This window comes from Pelodiscus sinensis, chromosome 4 (genome assembly GCF_049634645.1).
Source record: "Pelodiscus sinensis isolate JC-2024 chromosome 4, ASM4963464v1, whole genome shotgun sequence".
Classification (NCBI taxonomy): domain Eukaryota; kingdom Metazoa; phylum Chordata; order Testudines; family Trionychidae; genus Pelodiscus; species Pelodiscus sinensis.
This window is the reverse complement of record NC_134714.1, coordinates 33,882,012-33,900,059: the sequence shown is the minus strand read 5'-3', so window position 1 is coordinate 33,900,059 and position 18,048 is coordinate 33,882,012. Positions and strand designations below refer to the sequence as shown.

General features: G+C 42.7%; 1 protein-coding gene across 5 annotated transcripts in view; it reads right to left on the bottom strand.

Annotated features, from left to right (window-relative positions):
• The window catches only part of EML5 (EMAP like 5), a 315,990-nt gene that overhangs the window by 223,735 nt on the left and 74,207 nt on the right, over positions 1–18,048 (bottom strand). For all 5 annotated transcript variants that reach the window (XM_075926737.1, XM_075926739.1, XM_075926736.1 and 2 more), the window contains exons 7-10: positions 15,420–15,621; positions 14,131–14,268; positions 13,213–13,469; positions 5,163–5,375 (exon numbers count right to left, since the gene is read on the bottom strand). In XM_075926737.1, the coding sequence (XP_075782852.1) occupies positions 5,163–5,375; positions 13,213–13,469; positions 14,131–14,268; positions 15,420–15,621 (810 nt within the window). The remainder of the gene's footprint in view (positions 1–5,162; positions 5,376–13,212; positions 13,470–14,130; positions 14,269–15,419; positions 15,622–18,048) is intronic.

Here is an 18,048-nt window from a genome sequence, read left to right as displayed (position 1 = left end):
AGGGAGAAAATATGCAAATTTGAGCCAAGTTCGCATATCTACTTTCGGAAGCCACGCATAGTCTAAACGTGCCCTCTGTGTCATCCTACAATATCTAAAAAATTCCAGGTAATAACAAGATTTGGTAAAAAAAATTTTACATGCGCTAACTATAGGACATAATTTCTGTTCTTTCAAAACCTAAGATTCAATCTAGTCCCCATGATAATCTTATTAAATATTTTATAAATATATATGTCTGTCCGTCCATCCGTGAGTCTGTTAGTTCAAGAACTTCTCCTAAACTGTAAGAGCTAGGATAATGAAATTTGGTATGTATCTTCCTCTTATAACTGAAAGCAAGGCCAAGGTTTGACTGTGCCAGGAAACTGGGATATGCCTGGAATGGGATTGCGTCTCATAAAACCATACAGAAAAAAAGACAGAATCACCAGGCAGGTGTAAGGGGCTGGCTGGGGAGTGCTCCAGGAGTGCTCCAGCGCCGAGCTTCCCACCCTGAAGGCGCCGTTTGGGGGGGACGGGACGCTGAAGCTTCCCCTCAATTCATACAGGAGCATTGATGGATATTCTCCTTTGTCAGGGCGTGAGGAGAAGTGCACAGTTTGCTGCATTCCTCAATCGGGCTGGGGCGTGCAGGGAGCAGACAAACCTGGACCTGCCCCAGCCCAGGGGACATGCATCCTTCCTCTGGCTGTGCCTGCTGGAGCTGCAGCAGCAATGGAAAAGTGCTTCTCTCCAGGTCTGAAGCTGCTGCACTAAGAGGGGGCTATGGTAGTCCTCTCTTCCTGGGGCAGCCTTCATTCTGAAAATGAAGGCTACTCACTTCGTGCATTAACTGGAGTTCTTCAAGATGAGAGTCCATGTGGATGTTCCACATCTGGTCTTGGTGCCATCCTGGCACCTGGACTGGAGATTTTCAAGCAGTCCCTGCATTGGCCGCTCATGCACAGGGCCGATGGTGCGTGCCATGCCAGTCAATACTGCACATGGGCAGCCCGAGCCCTCCAGTGCCTTACCTACCTCAAAGACACACCCCACCCCACCCCCGCCAGAAGTCCAAAGCAGAGGGGAGGAGGGTGGGTTGTGGAGCATCCATGGGGACACTCATCTCGAAAAACTCCAGTTAATATACGAGGTGAGTAACCTTCATTTCTTCTTCAAGAGATGTTCAATATCTGGTGTCTAACAAGCAGTGTCACCCTGTGGTGGCTGGGGCTTCTGAATATTACTGAAAGCTGATGATTGTACTGCAGAGTCCACGGAAGTGTCAACTCTGATCCCGTAGGAAAGTACTTAGTGAAGTTAAATTGTAATTCCCAGGTAGCAGCTTTGCAAATGTGTGGGAGGGGTATCCTGTGAAGGTACCTAGTGGACAAAGAGACAGCTCTCATAGAATGGGCTATCAAACGTAATGGTGGTTGTAGACCCTTGAGGGTGTCCAATAGTCTGACACAGTCTGTGATGCACTTAGACAGCCATTGTGCCTGAGGTATGGGGGGCATCATCAATACTTATGCTTGACGACCTCAGCCTTGTGGGGGACTGTTCCTTGGCAGAAGAGTTCCTATGAAGTACTGAGGAGCTCCTCTTCTTGGGCACCTTCTTGCCCTAGGTTGAGATTTTGGGTTAGAAGTAGGGTGTGGATTTTTCTCAAGGGCTGCAGCATGAGTCAAAGATCTCTGTCTCTGTGAGACCTGGCCCTAACTTTGGTGCAGTAAGAGCAGTCCTGAGGAAAATGGCCTTCCCCAAAACATCTGATGCATTGAGAATGTCTATCAGAAATTAGCATCACCTCTCTGTAAGAGATGCAGTTTTTGAAGCCTGTAGAGGCAGGCATCTTGATAGAAGAAAAAAATCTGAGGAGTGCAGAGAACTGCAGACCTCCATCTCAGGCCGAGGACGATTGAGAAGGAACTGGAGGGTTGGGGCCACACATGCATGGTACTGACTGGCACACATTATTGGTGCCACACACGCGCAGCCCATGCAAGGACTGCTTGAAAATATCTGATCCAAGTGCCAGGATGGCACCAAGACCAGACGTGGAGCATCCACAGGGACATCTCTTGAATAAGAACCCATCATCCCCAGCCCTACTCCAGAGCAATGATTTAAATGAAGCACATATATTTTCATTTTATTTTCCAAAAAACAAAAATTAATTGAGTTAAGGACCTGAGCAGCACTGGGTAAATCTAGTTTGAAATAGTATGGTTGACTCTACCTCCTCAAATACTGAAATGTATTTCAGGGACTGTGTCATATGATCATGGTATCACAGGTTTTAAGATACAACAAACAATTGAAACTTAGAGCACTTTTCTTGCTCAATTTGGATGATTTCTGGAATACACTTTTGAATAACCATGAAGCAGCAGCTGCTTGTTTTTGTTAAATGTATGAGTTTGCAAAGATTTCCCTCTCCTCTCTTCCCCCAAAATATACTCACTTTTCATTTTAGGGACTTCAGTTGAGAGTGTGAAGTAGCTTGCTCTCGGGATGCAGCTTCAGGAATTTCATCTGAAATTTTCTCTTACCCTCAATAGTAGGGCTAAGCAAGAAGTAGAGCCAAGCAGGAAAAGCTTTTCCACTACCATTAAAACTTTGAGATTTTATTTTTTCCTATTTCTCACCGGGACAAACCTGAAACCTTTTTGAAGTTTTTTGTTTAAAAACAAGAGGAAAACCCACCCCCTTTCTTATGCAGGAATGGTCAAGGATCTTGTGGCTACAGTACTCACCAAGGATGTCAGAGAACCATGTTTTCCCCAATTCATATCAGGGGCTGGGAACCTGTGTCTCCCATATTGCAGTTGAGTGCCCTAACTGGGAGATAGATAAGTCATCTTTTCTGGCTTCTGGCCTAAATCCCATAAAGAGGGGTAAGGGCTAGAAGAAAGAGGGAGCATTATCATAGAGACCCACAGTTACCGTGTCTGGAGACATGCTTCCTGCATGTCTCCTTAATGAGAAGGGCAACTATTTCATCACCTTTTTCAAGACTACTGGAAAAGAGGGAGAGGAAAGGGGAGGCCCATTTCCCATAAGAAGTAAATTCTGAATTACTTAACCCCATATTCCCTGATGTTTAATCCTGGATGAACAGGAGTGAGTTGCTCAGAATAAGAAACAGAAGAACCTGAAGCAGCTGAGAATAGATGACCTGGCAGTATATACACAAGGCCATAGTAAGAGCTCAAACCTTCTTTAAAATTTGAGGTAAATTTGGCAGTGGAAGACACTGCAAAAGTGATCCTGATATACAAAAATTTTTTCTGGGAATGCCAATGTTTCACAATCTGTACTGTGTATGTCCCTCTTTCCCTAGGGCTTGGAGGAAAATTCAACTGTTGGGTGTGGGCCAGAGTTTATAACTCATCTTCAGGCTGCACCAATTTTGGCAATAATCCCAAAATTATTTTTGTCTTTGGAGATATTTAAAATGTTTGTGTCTGCAAGCTATGAAACTTCTTCTTGATGGTAAACTCCCACTCTGCCTTAATCAAGTTCTCAGAAGCGGAATGTGGAGCGGGGGCGGGGGGGGCAATAATTTTTGACCAGGGGCCACTTCCGAAATTTTTGAAGTGGCCCTGGGCCACTGTGGAAGGGGCAGGGCCTCAGGCAGTGCTTCCCCGCCAACAGACTCTGATTGATCTGGGGGTGCAGGAGCATGCGAAGTCTGTGACCCCACCTTCCTCCAGAGAGAACCAACAGCTGTTCTGAACAGCTGGTGGTTCCCTCTAGGTACCCACGCCCTGGCGGTAGGAGGAGACTTTGCATGCTCTCCTCCACCCTCAGGCAAACCAGGGTTGACTCTAAGTGCCACACGCTCCCTGGTCCCTAGGCCCTGACTGGACTGGGGGTGGAGGAGCAACAGGGCCTCTGTAGGCTGGATCAACCCACTTGGCGGGCAGGATCTGGCCCATGGAGGCCCTTTTGCCCACCCCTGATGTAGAGGAACACAAAGCTCCTGATTTGCGCTAGCTAGGAAATATTTCTGAGACGCTCTGTGGGATTTTACCAGTGAGCCATGCTCCTGGGATTTGATCCAGCAGCATCTCCCGGACTCCTAGAAACTTTCTTAGCATGAAAGTGAAGAAGTGAAAAGGGAACAACCTCTGCTAAGGCTCCTTTTCTAGAGTCACACAATCAGAACCAGACAGTTCCCCTTTGTCAGAAAAGATGGTAATATGGAGGAACTTTTAGGATTAGAACCAGAAAAAGGAAAGGGTCATGAATTTTGATTTGGATAATTCAGCTGCAGCTTTTCCTTCCTTTCACAATGAGTTTTCACTCTACTGGCAGTGCTATTTTCTCAGAAACCTCAGGACTTGTACTCAGTATCTGCATGTTATCCCTTTAAATGTTTCTCTAGTAAGAACGGTTCTAAAATGGCTATGGGGAAAATATATCGGCCATCTGAATTTTATCCTGGGGCAGGGGCTTCCCTGTGAGGGCCATAGGCAGACTAAAGAGCTACTGCCTGTAAAAAATTGCAGGCAGAGAACTCTGGGAATTCCTCCTGAAGGATAGTCCTGGTCCCAAACCCAGAACCAATGATTCTGGCTGCCATCAAGCACTAGAGAAGGAAGAATGACTAATTGGAAAATTACAATATTCACTGACCTAGATCTGCATATGAATTGAGTGAGATTACAGCAGACAACTCTGCAGCTCATGGGATTAGATGTGCTGATACTGTGCCTTCACTAAGTGTATGTGTGGGGGTGAATTCCTCCACTTTTCTGAAGCTCGCAGATTCTTTCCACAAAGGTCTTTCATTCTTTCTTTCCATAATTCCACAATTTGGCCCATACCATGAAACATAACAGATCAGAAATCATGAGAAAACAAATATAATTATAAAGGAATGTTCATAGAGCATTTGTTTTAATGATATTTCTAGAAACTATGTACTACTACCATGTAAAACATTTTGTGATATAAATCACTATCTTATCCAAAGCATAGACAAAAACATAAATCATAAATACTGTAAGTCACTACTAAATGGTTCATTTATCAAACCTTTATTTTCCTTATTTGTGTTTTAACATTCTAATATTAAAACTTTCCCATTTATATAAGTCTTTAAAACTTTTCTACTTTCCCAAAACCTTTATAAATATTCATTAATAATGCAAGGATAAAAAAGTTATTACCTTTTCTTAAACAAGGATACCGGAATAGTTTTACTATTCCATAGTCATCAGCTGTAACCAAAATTTGACCATTAAAATTTCCGTCTACAGAATTGATATCATTGATATCTGAATATTTGGGCCAAATTCCATTAACTTCAAGGCCATAAACACATGTCCACGAAACCCATTGGACACCTTTTATTTCTTCTTTATTTGTTACTTCTTTTCCACCTACAAATAAATGCAAAGACATATTTTTAACAATTCACTCCTGCTTTTACTTTTAAGAAAATTATCCAGTGCTAAAATGATTGAAAAATGACCAGACCACAATTAGCTCAGACCCAGTTGAAAATTGTACAGTAATGAACACATATGAAAAGGACAAATCAAATTTCAGAACAGAAGGGGGATGGGGGGAGGTGAATGTCTGTGGGCTAATGATATTAGAGGTGATAATTGGGGAAACTCAGACTCTTCGCCAAAGGATCAATGCACACAAAACAGGTATCAGACAGGATCACAAAGAAAAAACAGTTTCTTGCCATTTCAACCAGAAAGGACACTGTTTCAACGACTTAACTACCTGCATCCTACTACAAAGACCTTTCAAATCTGCACTTGAAAGGGAATCCTCTGAACTGTCATTCATGCTAAAATTCGACACTCTACATCTGAGTTTAAACAAAGGATCTAGTTATCTTACCCATTACAAAGATAGCTTCCCCAATTATCACCTCTAATATCATTAGCCCACAGACATTCACCTCCCTCCCCCCATCCCCCTTCTGTTCTGAAATTTGATTTGTCCTTTTCATATGTGTTCATTTTTTTAAATTGTATCCTTTGGTATATATAGTTGTGACTATTTTCTTCCACTACTTGATCTGAGGAAGTGGGTCTGGCCCACGAAAGCTCATCATCTTATAAACCATCTTGTTAGTCTTTAAAGTGCTACATAGTCCTGTATTTTGCTTCAGGATCTGGATAGTGAGCTAAGGACTAGAATGCCTAATGAGCTCTCATTTTTAAATTCTTGTTAACCAGTGTGGTGATACAGAAATACACTTTTGTTACTGGCTTGATACAATCAAATGATAGAATAACTACCAGTTTGGGGTGAGTCTGCCCTATTTTCTCAACAGTTTGTCCTGAATTTAGCATTCTTAGCTGTGACCCAATGAGGCATGGTGACACCCCTGATAAGGAGAAATACTGATGGCGATATGACCAGAAGGGGTATCCACAAAAACGGCACTGTGGTTTCTGAGGCTGCAAGGGGGGGCTGAAGGCAAATAGAGACAGAATGGCAGAGTGCAAACTACTATGAAGAGGAGGTGTCTTCCTTGAGCTAATGCCAGAGTGACCAGGAGAAGATGTGGTAAGTGACGTGCCCTGTGACGACTCCACAGTCAAGATCAAGTGAGGGATAGAAAAGGAGTGGGAAACAGCACGTCTGCAAACGGTGGTTGTTCTTTCCAACAGTTCAGTGAGGAAAGCACTGTTGCAGGTACATCAATTGGAATGTCCAGAGAATGCTTGATTGGATGATACACAGACTTCAACCATCCCTGTAAACGTAGGAGGTGTCAAATGTTCAAATGCTGATCTCTACTTGATGCCTGGTCACAGATAACTCAACAGTTCAGGTAAGGGAACAGATGAAAATGAATGCCAATGTTTCTGAGGTGAGCTGCTACTACTGCCATGCATTTGGTAAGCACTTTTAGGAAAGATGACAAACCAAAAAAGAACACAGTACATTGGCAATGAAGGCCTATAAATGTTCTATGGCTTGGATGATTTGACAAATGAAAGTAGGCATTTTGGAGATTGAGCATACCAGTAAAACTGGAATAGAGATATGGACTGGGGAGCATGGCACTGATGTTTTTGGTTTAACCTCAGCACGGAGCAGATCCTAAAAAAAGTTCTTAGAGACACTTCCGTGACCTTTTAAAGAGCTCAAGTGCTGTTTTGGGGTTTTGTGACAGATTTTTCTTTCAATTCTTTACAAATAAGGGACACAGAGACATAATGTACTTCCTCTTTTCACACTGAGAGGATTAAGTTTTTTCAGATTTTGAGAAAAGTGGGAAGGCTCTTCCAGCAGGACTAGTCTAGGATTTTATGGAATCAGAAATCTTGCAAGAGGGGCAATGAGTAAATTCTAGACAATCTCTCTGTCTGAAAGTAAGATACGCTCTTTAAGGGTATGAATGTACACTAAAGAACTGTTTAAATGGGTCATACTATCTCATTATTTGCCCTTATGAATTATATGTTTACAAAGGAAAAAATATCTCAATATGAGAAGGAAAACCATAGAAGAGCACAAGGAATGTCTCACTGATTCTGGCTGCTTGTTTGAAGAACTGAAGGAGGGTTTGGAGCAGGTCACTCTGTTTACACTTGCTTGGGGCCATGAGGAAGTGCAGAAAGCATATTCCACCCTGACACGCTCCAGTTAAGAGAACCCAATATACCGGGCAAAAACACCTATGTGAAAAAGATGTGCAATCATTCCAAGAAGAATTAATATATTTTAAATGTGGGGGGAGCTAAATGTACTCTTCAGAATGATCCACTGATTTTTAAAAATTACAAATAAAAAATGGTTTCACATAATTTTAAAAATAACACTGTAATAAAGCAAACATGCTACCAATAAGAGAAAGATAAGAATATTTAATTAAAATTAAGTAACTATGGCTCAGAAAAGACAGAGTACTATAACAGTCTAAAATGCGAAAACAAACATGAATGGACAGACTATTTATCTACACATTGAACCTCTCTAGTCCAGCACTTGCTGGTCTGGCAACATCCATGGTCCAGTATGATTTTAGTTAGACGGATGTTAATTTATCTGAAGTGTGGTCAAATTTGCCGCAGTCCCATAAAATGTGTGTACATATACCAGTCCTGGCTCTCAGGGTTCTGTGCCGCTGTTTAGCTCCAATTTATCCCTAAACAACCAATGGAACCATTGGACAATTGAGATGCTAAAGGAACATTCAAGGACGATAAGAACATGCAGAAAAACTAAATGGAATTATTTGGATCAGTCTTCATGGTTGAGGATGTGAGGGAAATTCCCAAACCTCAGTCATTCTTGTTAGGTAACAAATCTGACAAATTTTCCCAGATTGAGGTGTCATTAGAGGAGGGTTTGAACAAATGGTTAAATTAAACAGTAAGAAGTCACCAGGACCAGATGACAATCACCCAGGAGTTCTGAAAAAACTCAAATGTGAAATGGCAGAACTATCAACTGTGGTTTGTAACCTATCCTAAACCATCTTCTGTACCACAAATGCCTGAAAGATAGCTAATGTAACACCAATATTTTAAAAGGGCTCTAGAGGTAATCCTGGCAATTACAGTCTAATAAGTCTAACATTGGGCTCCAAAATGTAATATTGGGCTCCTAATGCTTAGGAGCCCAAAGGACTAATAGAAGTCTAACGTCTATAAATACCATTATCTTCGTTTTATTGATATTCATAATCAGTTCATACTGCTTCCCTTCCTCATTTAGCACTAGCACCATTCTTGCTAGCTTTTCTTCCTTGATGACAACTATATCATCCAGGAACCTCAAGTTGTTAATTCTCATCCTGTGCACCGATATCCCTTCTACCTCTTCCTTGTTCTTATCCATTGTTCTCTCTTGGTGAATGATGAAGATACTCGATGATATCAGGATCTCCTTGTCTCATAACTCCTCTACTCGTTCTAAACCAACTTCCCAACTCTCTGCAGGAAATAAGGTGCTCATTACCCTCCTGGGGGACAAAGTATCTACTTTAGGCTCACTTATCCGTAAGGGGGGAATGGACGTGGGAGTCTGCCACAAGGCTTTGGAGATCTTGGCCACCATTTTGTTAATCGGGAGGACCACTCTAGATGGGGCCTCCACGTGGAGGATGTTCACTGTGGGATCGGAGTCATCGGACACCCTATCCCTCTGGACTTCCAAACTTTGGGCCAGATATCAGAGGAAGCCCTGGTGGGACCTGCCGTCCATAGAGGCCATGGATGGTCTGGGGTCTCCCAGAGCCTCGTTAGGGGAGGAGGATAGAATCATAGAATCATAGAATAATAGGACTGGAAGGGACCTCAAGAGGTCATCGAGTCCAGCCCCCCGCCCTCCAAGCTCCGCAGGACCAAGCTCCGTCTACACCATCCCTGACAGATGTCTATCTAACCTGTTCTTAAATATCTCCAGACAGGGAGATTCCACCACCTCCCTTGGCAATTTATTCCAATATTTGACCACCCTGACAGTTAGGAATTTTTTCCTAATGTCCAATCTAAACCTCCCCTGCTGCACTTTAAGCCCATTACTCCTTGTCCTGTCCTCAGAAACCAAGAGGAACAATTTTTCTCCTTCCTCCTTGTGACACCCTTTTAGATATTTGAAAACTGCTATCATGTCCCCCCTTAATCTTCTTTTTTCCAAACTAAACAAGCCCAGTTCATGAAGCCTGGCTTCATAGGTCGTGTTCTCTAAACCTTTAATCATTCTTGTCGCTCTTCTCTGCACCCTTTCCAATTTCTCCACATCTTTCTTGAAATGTGGCGCCCAGAACTGGACACAGTACTCCAGCTGAGGCCTAACTAGTGCAGAGTAGAGCGGCAGAATGACTTCACGAGTTTTGCTTACAACACACCTGTTGATACAACCTAGAATCATATTTGCTTTTTTTGCAACAGCATCACACTGTTGACTCATATTCAACTTGTGGTCCACTATGACCCCTAGATCCCTTTCCGCCATGCTCCTTCCTAGACAGTCGCTTCCCATCTTGTATGTATGGAACTGATTGTTCCTTCCTAAGTGGAGCACTTTGCATTTCTCTTTATTAAACCTCATCCTGTTTACCTCTGACCATTTCTCTAACTTGCTAAGGTCATTTTGAATTATGTCCCTATCCTCCAAAGAAGTCGCAACCCCACCCAGTTTGGTATCATCTGCAAACTTAATAGGCGTACTCTCTATCCCAATATCTACATCATTGATGAAGATATTGAACAGTACGGGTCCCAAAACAGACCCTTGCGGAACTCCACTTGTTATCCCTTTCCAGCAGGATTTAGCACCGTTAACAACAACTCTCTGACTATGGTTATCCAGCCAATTATGCACCCACCTTATCGTGGCCCTATCTAAGTTATATTTGCCTAGTTTATCAATAAGAATATCATGCGAGACCATATCAAATGCCTTACTAAAGTCTAGGTATATGACATCCACCGCTTCTCCCTTATCCACAAGGCTCGTTAGGATGGTGATCCCTTTCAGACTTCTCCGACAGGTACCCCCGAAAGTGCCGGATCCTGTGGTGTGCCAGCAGACGAGGGTGGGGGAGGTTGGCTCACTGGAGCTGCACTCCCCAAAGGACCGGGTGACTGCTGGCCAGGGGCAACGACTGGCCAGAGGCTGGTGATCTGACAAGTGGGGTCACTGAAGGAGGTGTCCGAGGACCCGATGCGACCGAAGACGACCTAGAAGGGGGGTTTCCCTGGGTTTGGTGATACGCCCAAGGAGTCCAGAATGGCCACTGGGCCGGAGGTTGAGGAGGCCATAATTGCTGGAGCACCGGTACTGGGACTGGTTGTGTCCATTGCTGCTGGTATGGATGAGATGCACTATTTTGCCAGAAGCGGTGCCGCGAGTGGACCTACGAGCCCCGAGAAGACCAGGTGGATTCCTCCTCGGAGTCAGACGTTTACTCAGAAGTGGACGAGGGAGGAGCCGATGCAGACATCTGTGGAGCAGATGCTTGCCTAGCCATAGATACTGGCTTCCCACAGTGCCAAGGAAGAGTTGGTGGCATGGCGGTACGGACGTCTGGTGCAGAGTAGGTGCCAGAACAGTGTGAGCCGGTGTCGGGGCATGGTACCGCGGTGTTTCCAGTGCCACATCCTGATGAGGCACCATGGGTAGGGGTGCGCTGCTGGTTGGTGCCGCGAGCAGTGCTGGTGGAGCCAGGAGGGAGGGGCGATGGGCCCGGGCCTCGGGTGCCGTGGTCTCGGATTGTTTCGACTACCGGTGCCAGGACGTCCCATGTTGCCTGGTGGGGGCTGGAGTGAAGGGCGGTGAGGGGGAAGAGTCTATAAACACCCTTGCCACTTCTAAGGCCTCCGGTGTAGAGGGTTCAGGGAAGTCCTCCAATGGGCTCAGCTCCCCATGCTGGGAGAAAGGTCCACCCGACCTGGAAGGTCCGGGCCCCAGACTTGTGAGCACTGTATGCCCCACTGGAGGGCGCATGGTGGGCGCAAGTCTAGCAAGGGACCGTCCCGTTAGGCCTCCACTTCTTCTGCGGTGCCAGAGACTGAGACCGGTGTCGAGATCTCTGCGGTGCTGGTGAGGCACAGTGCAGGGGGGAGTCCTGCACTGACGCCAGTGCGCTTTGAGGACCCGGTGCCAACTCCAACACCGGTACTAGCCAGAGAGTCGCCTCCATAAGGACGATCTTAAGACGTGACTCTCTCTTGCGTTTCATGCATGGCTTAAACGCCTTGCAGATTTTGCATGCTTCTGTGAGGTGCGTCTCCTCCAAGCACTTTAAACACGAGGAATGAGGGTCGCCACAGGGCATAGGCTTGTGGCACTTTTTGCAGGACTTAAAGTCTTGTGGGCCGGGCATGCCCTGCCGCAGACTCAAGGCGCACCGCGGCGGGGAACGGCAACGAAAACAACAAAACAACAAAAGAGTCTTTAACTTACCTGCAGGTACTTAAGCTAACTGAAGAAACAAAGAACAATACTGAAGACAACTATCACTAGATGAGCTGAGGGTTGTTCCAATGACCGTCACAGCAGTAAAAAGGAACTGAGTGGGTGAGGGGGCCATCAGGGATATATATGGGCCGATATACCGGCGCCACTCCAGGAGGCTCCCCGCTGGCCCTAAGGGTACTGCTGAGGGAAAAACTTCCAACGACACGTGCACGCTGCATGCACACACCTAACTGGAATGCACATGAGCAATCACTTGAAGAAGAACAAAAATTATTAGGGGTTTGGAACAGCTGCCATATGTCGAGAGATTAATAAAGACTGGGACTTTTAATCTTAGAAATTATAGAGGTCTATAAAATCATGATTGGTGTGGAGAAAGTGAGTAAGGAAAAGTTACGTACTTGCCCCCATAAGAGCTAGTGGGTGGTCACCAAATGAAATTAATAGGTAGCATGTTTAAAACATACAAAAGGAAAAATGTCTTCACTCAACACACACTCAATCTGAGGAATTCCTTGCCAGAGTATTTTGTGAAGATCAGGACCTTAACAGGGTTCAGAAAAAAACTAGATAAATTAATGGAGGATAGGTTCATCAATACTTATTAGCCAAAATGGGTAGGACTGGTGTCCCTAGCCTCTGTTTGTCAGAGGCTGGGAATGGGTGATAGGGGAGGGATCACTTGATGATTATCTTTTGAGGCACCTGGCATTGGACACTGTGGCAAGACAGGATACTGGGCTAGTCGGACCTTTGGTCTCACCCAGTATGGCCATTCTTATGTTCTAAATGTCTTCTAAGAGCCTACTAAGCAGCAGAAGTGGTTGTAATGCTGCTAGACAATACTGACCTCCAGTGGTTTGGCAAGGCTGGTAGTTCTTCCAATGGTAGGGAGGTGTATACATCCCTAGCATTCTGAGGATGGTCCAGGAGTCCTTACCAGTGGATGTCCTCATCTGAGCAAAGAGTTTCTGACTACGACTAATCTATTACTAAATATTTACAATTTCTTTAGTTTTAACAGATTAACAGGAGATAAAGAGAGCTCCGTCTACAACCTGCAAGCAGTTGACAGGAACTGGTGGGAACTGGATTGCGCATGAGGCAAAAAGGTGTGAACGGCACGAAATGCGCTTTCCACATGCACAATCCAGCCAACTATGGCTACCAAAAATCTCCGTGCTGCGGCACCAGGACAGGGCCCGACACCTACAGTGGAGCACTCCTGGGGATGCTACTCGAAAAAGAACAAGATTAACTAAATTTTGTAGACTGAATTTACAAAAGAAAGTAAATTATAAATATACAAAATCTTACTTGGCATCTTGTAAAAAAGTCTTTTCCCACTGCCGTCATTGGTCTGTAAATATTTACTGTCTGAAGACCAGTCCATATGAGTGATGAAACTTACAGAACCAATGCATTCCCCAATTTTTTTGTATCGCTGAACAACACCATAAATATCAACAGAGCTGTCATTGGAGCCAACAGCAAGGAAAGTCCCATCTGGTGAATACTTTAATTCATGAATGGCTTCCTTCCTGTCTTTAATATGAACAACCTCTGTCATATCTCTGTAATGGAGAAAGAAAATATGTCACATATATATAAAAGAGAATGTTATGTTGTCTAGCTCACTGTTTCAAGAATATCCCTGACAAAATCTTTTTTTTGTATTCAGAAATTTTATTATTCCTTGTAGAAATATACTTTAATATCATTCTATAAAAAGTTTTCAGAGTACAGGCAGTCCCCGGGTTACGTACAAGATAGGGACTGTAGGTTTGTTCTTAAGTTGAATTTGTATGTAAGTCGGAACTGGTACATATTGTAGGGGAAACTCTAGCCAAACATTTCTCCAGAGCTCAGTTTTATTCTCCCACACCTCACTTCCCTCAGTCCTTTATTCTCAAGCTGAGGTGTCTGCTGAGAAAAGCCGCTCCACGTCTCCCTGGTCTGCTGGGAGGGGTGCTAGCTTTGCATCTCCCTGGTCTGCTGGGGGGAAGCAGCTAGTGCGGGGTTGCCTCACCCCGTTTGTAAGTAGGGATCTGATGTAAGTCGGATCCATGTAACTGCCTGTAGCTATTAATCTTAAATAGGCTGTGGACCTATGTTTGAAATTTAAGTTTAAATGCTTCCTTAGCATGTTTTCAACATAGAATAAAATAGAAATATGCACAGATTATTTAAGAAAAATTTATAATTTGTTTATAATGTTCTAATCTTTCTACCTACCTGACTCTAAGTACAGTGAAAGAGCCATCCTTCATTCCAAGTGCAAGATGGATTCCATCAGTACTAACAGCTGCACAGCGAATTGGTTCTTCCATATTGCACCGTGCAATCAATGCATGGTCTATTAGGCTCCAAATTCTAAAATAAAGTATTAAATATAATCATATAAGAAATAGATGTTTTCTGACAGAAAAAAGTAAAGATCTGTACTTTGTAAAATATATTTTGAATGGGCACTGCACCCATATTCTTACATCATTTGATATCAACAGCTTCCAAAACTAACAAAATTACAAGATTTGCCTACAGCAATGAGTGCCTGTATATTTAAGAGTAGGACTCAGTACCTAATCTGTGAAACTGCAAAAATCAGATTTTCTTAGTCTGAAAGAACAGTACTTATTTGTAAAATCTAAATGTTCTATTACTTAAAGATTAGTAAATGAACAACTGAAGATTTTAAAACTGCATCCCTTTCTCTTATTTATCATTCATAATATAGTACAACTTTCTGCACATGACCAAATATCAATATAATTTCTAATTTATACTAATCATACCCTTTTAAGCATAGAATTTTAAAATAGTATATGAATGAAATTATTATATTACTGTATTTCCTAGCAGATTAGCTAGGAAATTATACTATTCTTAGTTTGAGAGAAGATTTAAAAAATTAAAACTATGTAAATAAGAATATTTTACTAGGATTCTATCATTTTTTTAATCTCTTAATGTGAATATAAGAATTACAAAGTACAGTAGCACATAAACCTAAAAGTAGATGTCTCAGTAATTCCTGACACAGAAATGATGAAAGGTTCACTAATGATATCAGTCAAAATTATTCAACTTGGGTGCTAAAGTTAAATCTATAAATCTTATTTCAGAAGGAGCTGTGGATGTTTCACAGCACCTCTGAAAATTAAATCACTTCTTAGATACTCAAATCTTAATGTATATGCCTAACTTTAGTTATTCACGTTTGAAAATGTTGGCACTCATCTTATTTATTTATTTATCAAAGTTTTCCTTCCACAAAGAAGTTCAAATTAAGGCCTTGATTTCCATTTTGCAAACTACCCATTTCTGTCACTGTTTTCAGACCTCCATCAGCAAAGTAATCAGTATTTACAGCTACAAGAATAAATTATGTTGGTTCAATACTTCAATATGGCATGCCATAAACCATTTGTGTGTCTTGTCTAAAAAGCAGGCAGGAGCAGAGGGTTAGTTTACTGAATTGTTGGTCATTTTGCTGTTTTGGGAGCGGGGCTGTTGTTGCTAACCTGACTGATCGGTCATCACTTCCAGTCATGGCCAGTGGTTTTGTAGGATGGACTGCCAGAGCCCATAGCTCTCCTTCACAGTGCCCCTGCATGATCAGGAAAGGCTTATTGCGTTCATGCACAACAATCTCAAAAATTTCACTGTCTTGTGTTCCAACTAGGATATGGTCTCCTCGCCAGCAGACACTTCTCACAGACAGACCTGTGGGAAAATAAATGTATATGCACTTTGTTATGAACCACTTCAAATGTAATAGATAGCAAAGCTGGCAAAACTACAAAAGAAAGAAAACAACCAAAAATTAATCCACATAATAAATACCATCTTACTTCTTTCAGCCAGGGACAAACTTTTAACTACAACTGACCACACCTCCATCAGCACACTTTAATTGCCATTAACAAAATAGAAAGAATGGGCCTTGCGTATGGGAGAGAAGAATGAAGCAAGGTATAGTCAAATCTTAATATAACTAAAACATGATCCAGTATACGGACCCTTGCAGAAAAAAAGTGTGAATCTTAACCTTAAATCTGTAATATACTGAATCTGAGTCACGTAGACCAACTGCTAATCAAAGTACACACTCATATTTCTGATGGAGCTGACAGACTATATGAATGACAGAAGTAAAATATCAATGGGAGCTGTTATTCTTAGCTTTCATAAGAATTACAGACAAGCAGAAATGTAAAGGACAAGTATAATTTCATCTCACAAGCTTGCCTACTCAAGGCTGCCTTACATAACCATCAACAAAACAACCAGTGTATCATCTGATTATCACAAAAAGATAACCAAGTTGAAAGAGTAAAAACCAAGATTCTACTGGCTAGAGATGTAAAGCTTTTTATTGGCTAATTGATTAAACATATTGTTTAACCAATTAGTCAATTAAACAGATGGGCTCTCCACCCGACGTATGAGGCATCCGTTATGATCGTCATTGTGGGAGACCAAGGCATATAGATATCTCTTAGCAGACATTGATTGGGTCCAACAACCATGAGAGTGTGGCAGTTACTGTTTGGGGACCTGACATCACCCATGTCAAACTGTCCCACAACAGATGGTACACCAAGGTTAGCCACGCCTGAAGAGACCTGAGGCGGAGCCTCACATGCCTTACTACATGACAGCACAATGCCATGTGTCCCAGTAGGTGTAGGCATGTCTTTACTGTTGTGGTCAGACATTAAGTAAGTGGTGACATAATGCCCATCATCATTTGAAATCTGGAGCTGGGCAGACTGGCTCTTGCCTGAATCAAGTCAAGAGTTACTTCAATGAACTCTGTTCTTTGCACGGGAATCAGTATGGATTTTTCCTCATTGAAGAGAAAGCCTAAGGAGCAGAACGGAGTAAAAGTCAGGTGGACATGGGACTGTAGCTGTTCTCTGGAGTAGTGGTTCCCAACCATAACACGGAGCGGCAAGCTTATTCAAATTTTTTTGGCAGACGTGCATATTCATCATGGTAATTAATTTATTTGCATATTCATTATGGTGATTAATTTTAAACGGTCACGTTCCTTACATTCCATCTGTAAACACACAATACATGTCATTAGATGGGAAGACCAAAATCATACATTGTTAAACAGATGGCATGCTTTGCAGAACAGATCTGGTTTTCACTATTTTTTGAAGCGAGGCAAAGGGGTACAGAGGGAGCACAGGGTTCTCACAATTTTGAGTGTAATCAGCAGGCATCTCATCTCACATGCCTTGCTTTAAATACATGTCATTTTGTAATATCGGTAGGAAAAAAAATTATGCTGATGAAAACCAGCAGAATCTGACAGCACTGTGCATGGGAAATGGAAAACAAAGTTTCTCGTGGGCCGCACATAGAACCCCAATGGGCCATATGCATCCTTCAGGCCACAGGTTGCCCACCACTGTTTTAGATAGAGATATAAGGGAAACAAGACTTTTTATAAATACATTAGAAGCAAGAGGAAGGCCAAGGACAGGGTATGCCCACTGGTCAGTGAGGAGGGAAAAACAGTAACAGGAAACTTGGAAATGGCAGAGATGCTTAATGACTTCTTTGTTTTGGTCTTCACCGAGAAGTCTGAAGGAATGCCTAACATAGTGAATGCTAGTGGGAAGGCAGGAGGTTTAGAAGATAAAATAAAAAAAGAACAAGTTAAAAATCACCTAGAAAAGTTAGATTCCTGCAAGTCACAAGGGCTTGATAAAATGCATTCTAGAATACTCAACGAGCTGCTAGAGGAGGCATCTGAGCCTTTAGCTATCATCTTTGGAAAATCATGGGAGACAGGAGAGATTCCAGAAGACTGGAAAAGGGCAAATATAGTGCCCATTTATAAAAAGGGAAATAAGAACAACCCAGGAAACTATAAACGAGTCAGCTTAACTTCTGTGCCAGGGAAGATAATGGAGCAAGTAATTAAGGAAATCATCTGTAAACACTTGGAAGGTGGCAAGGTGATAAGGAACAGCCAGCATGGATTTGTAAAGAATAAATCATGTCAAACCAATCTGATAGCTTTCTTTGATAGGATAACAAGTCTTGTTAGGGAGAAGTGGTGGATGTGGTATACCTAGAATTTAGTAAGGCGTCTGATACGGTCTCGCATGATATTCTTATCAATAAACAAGG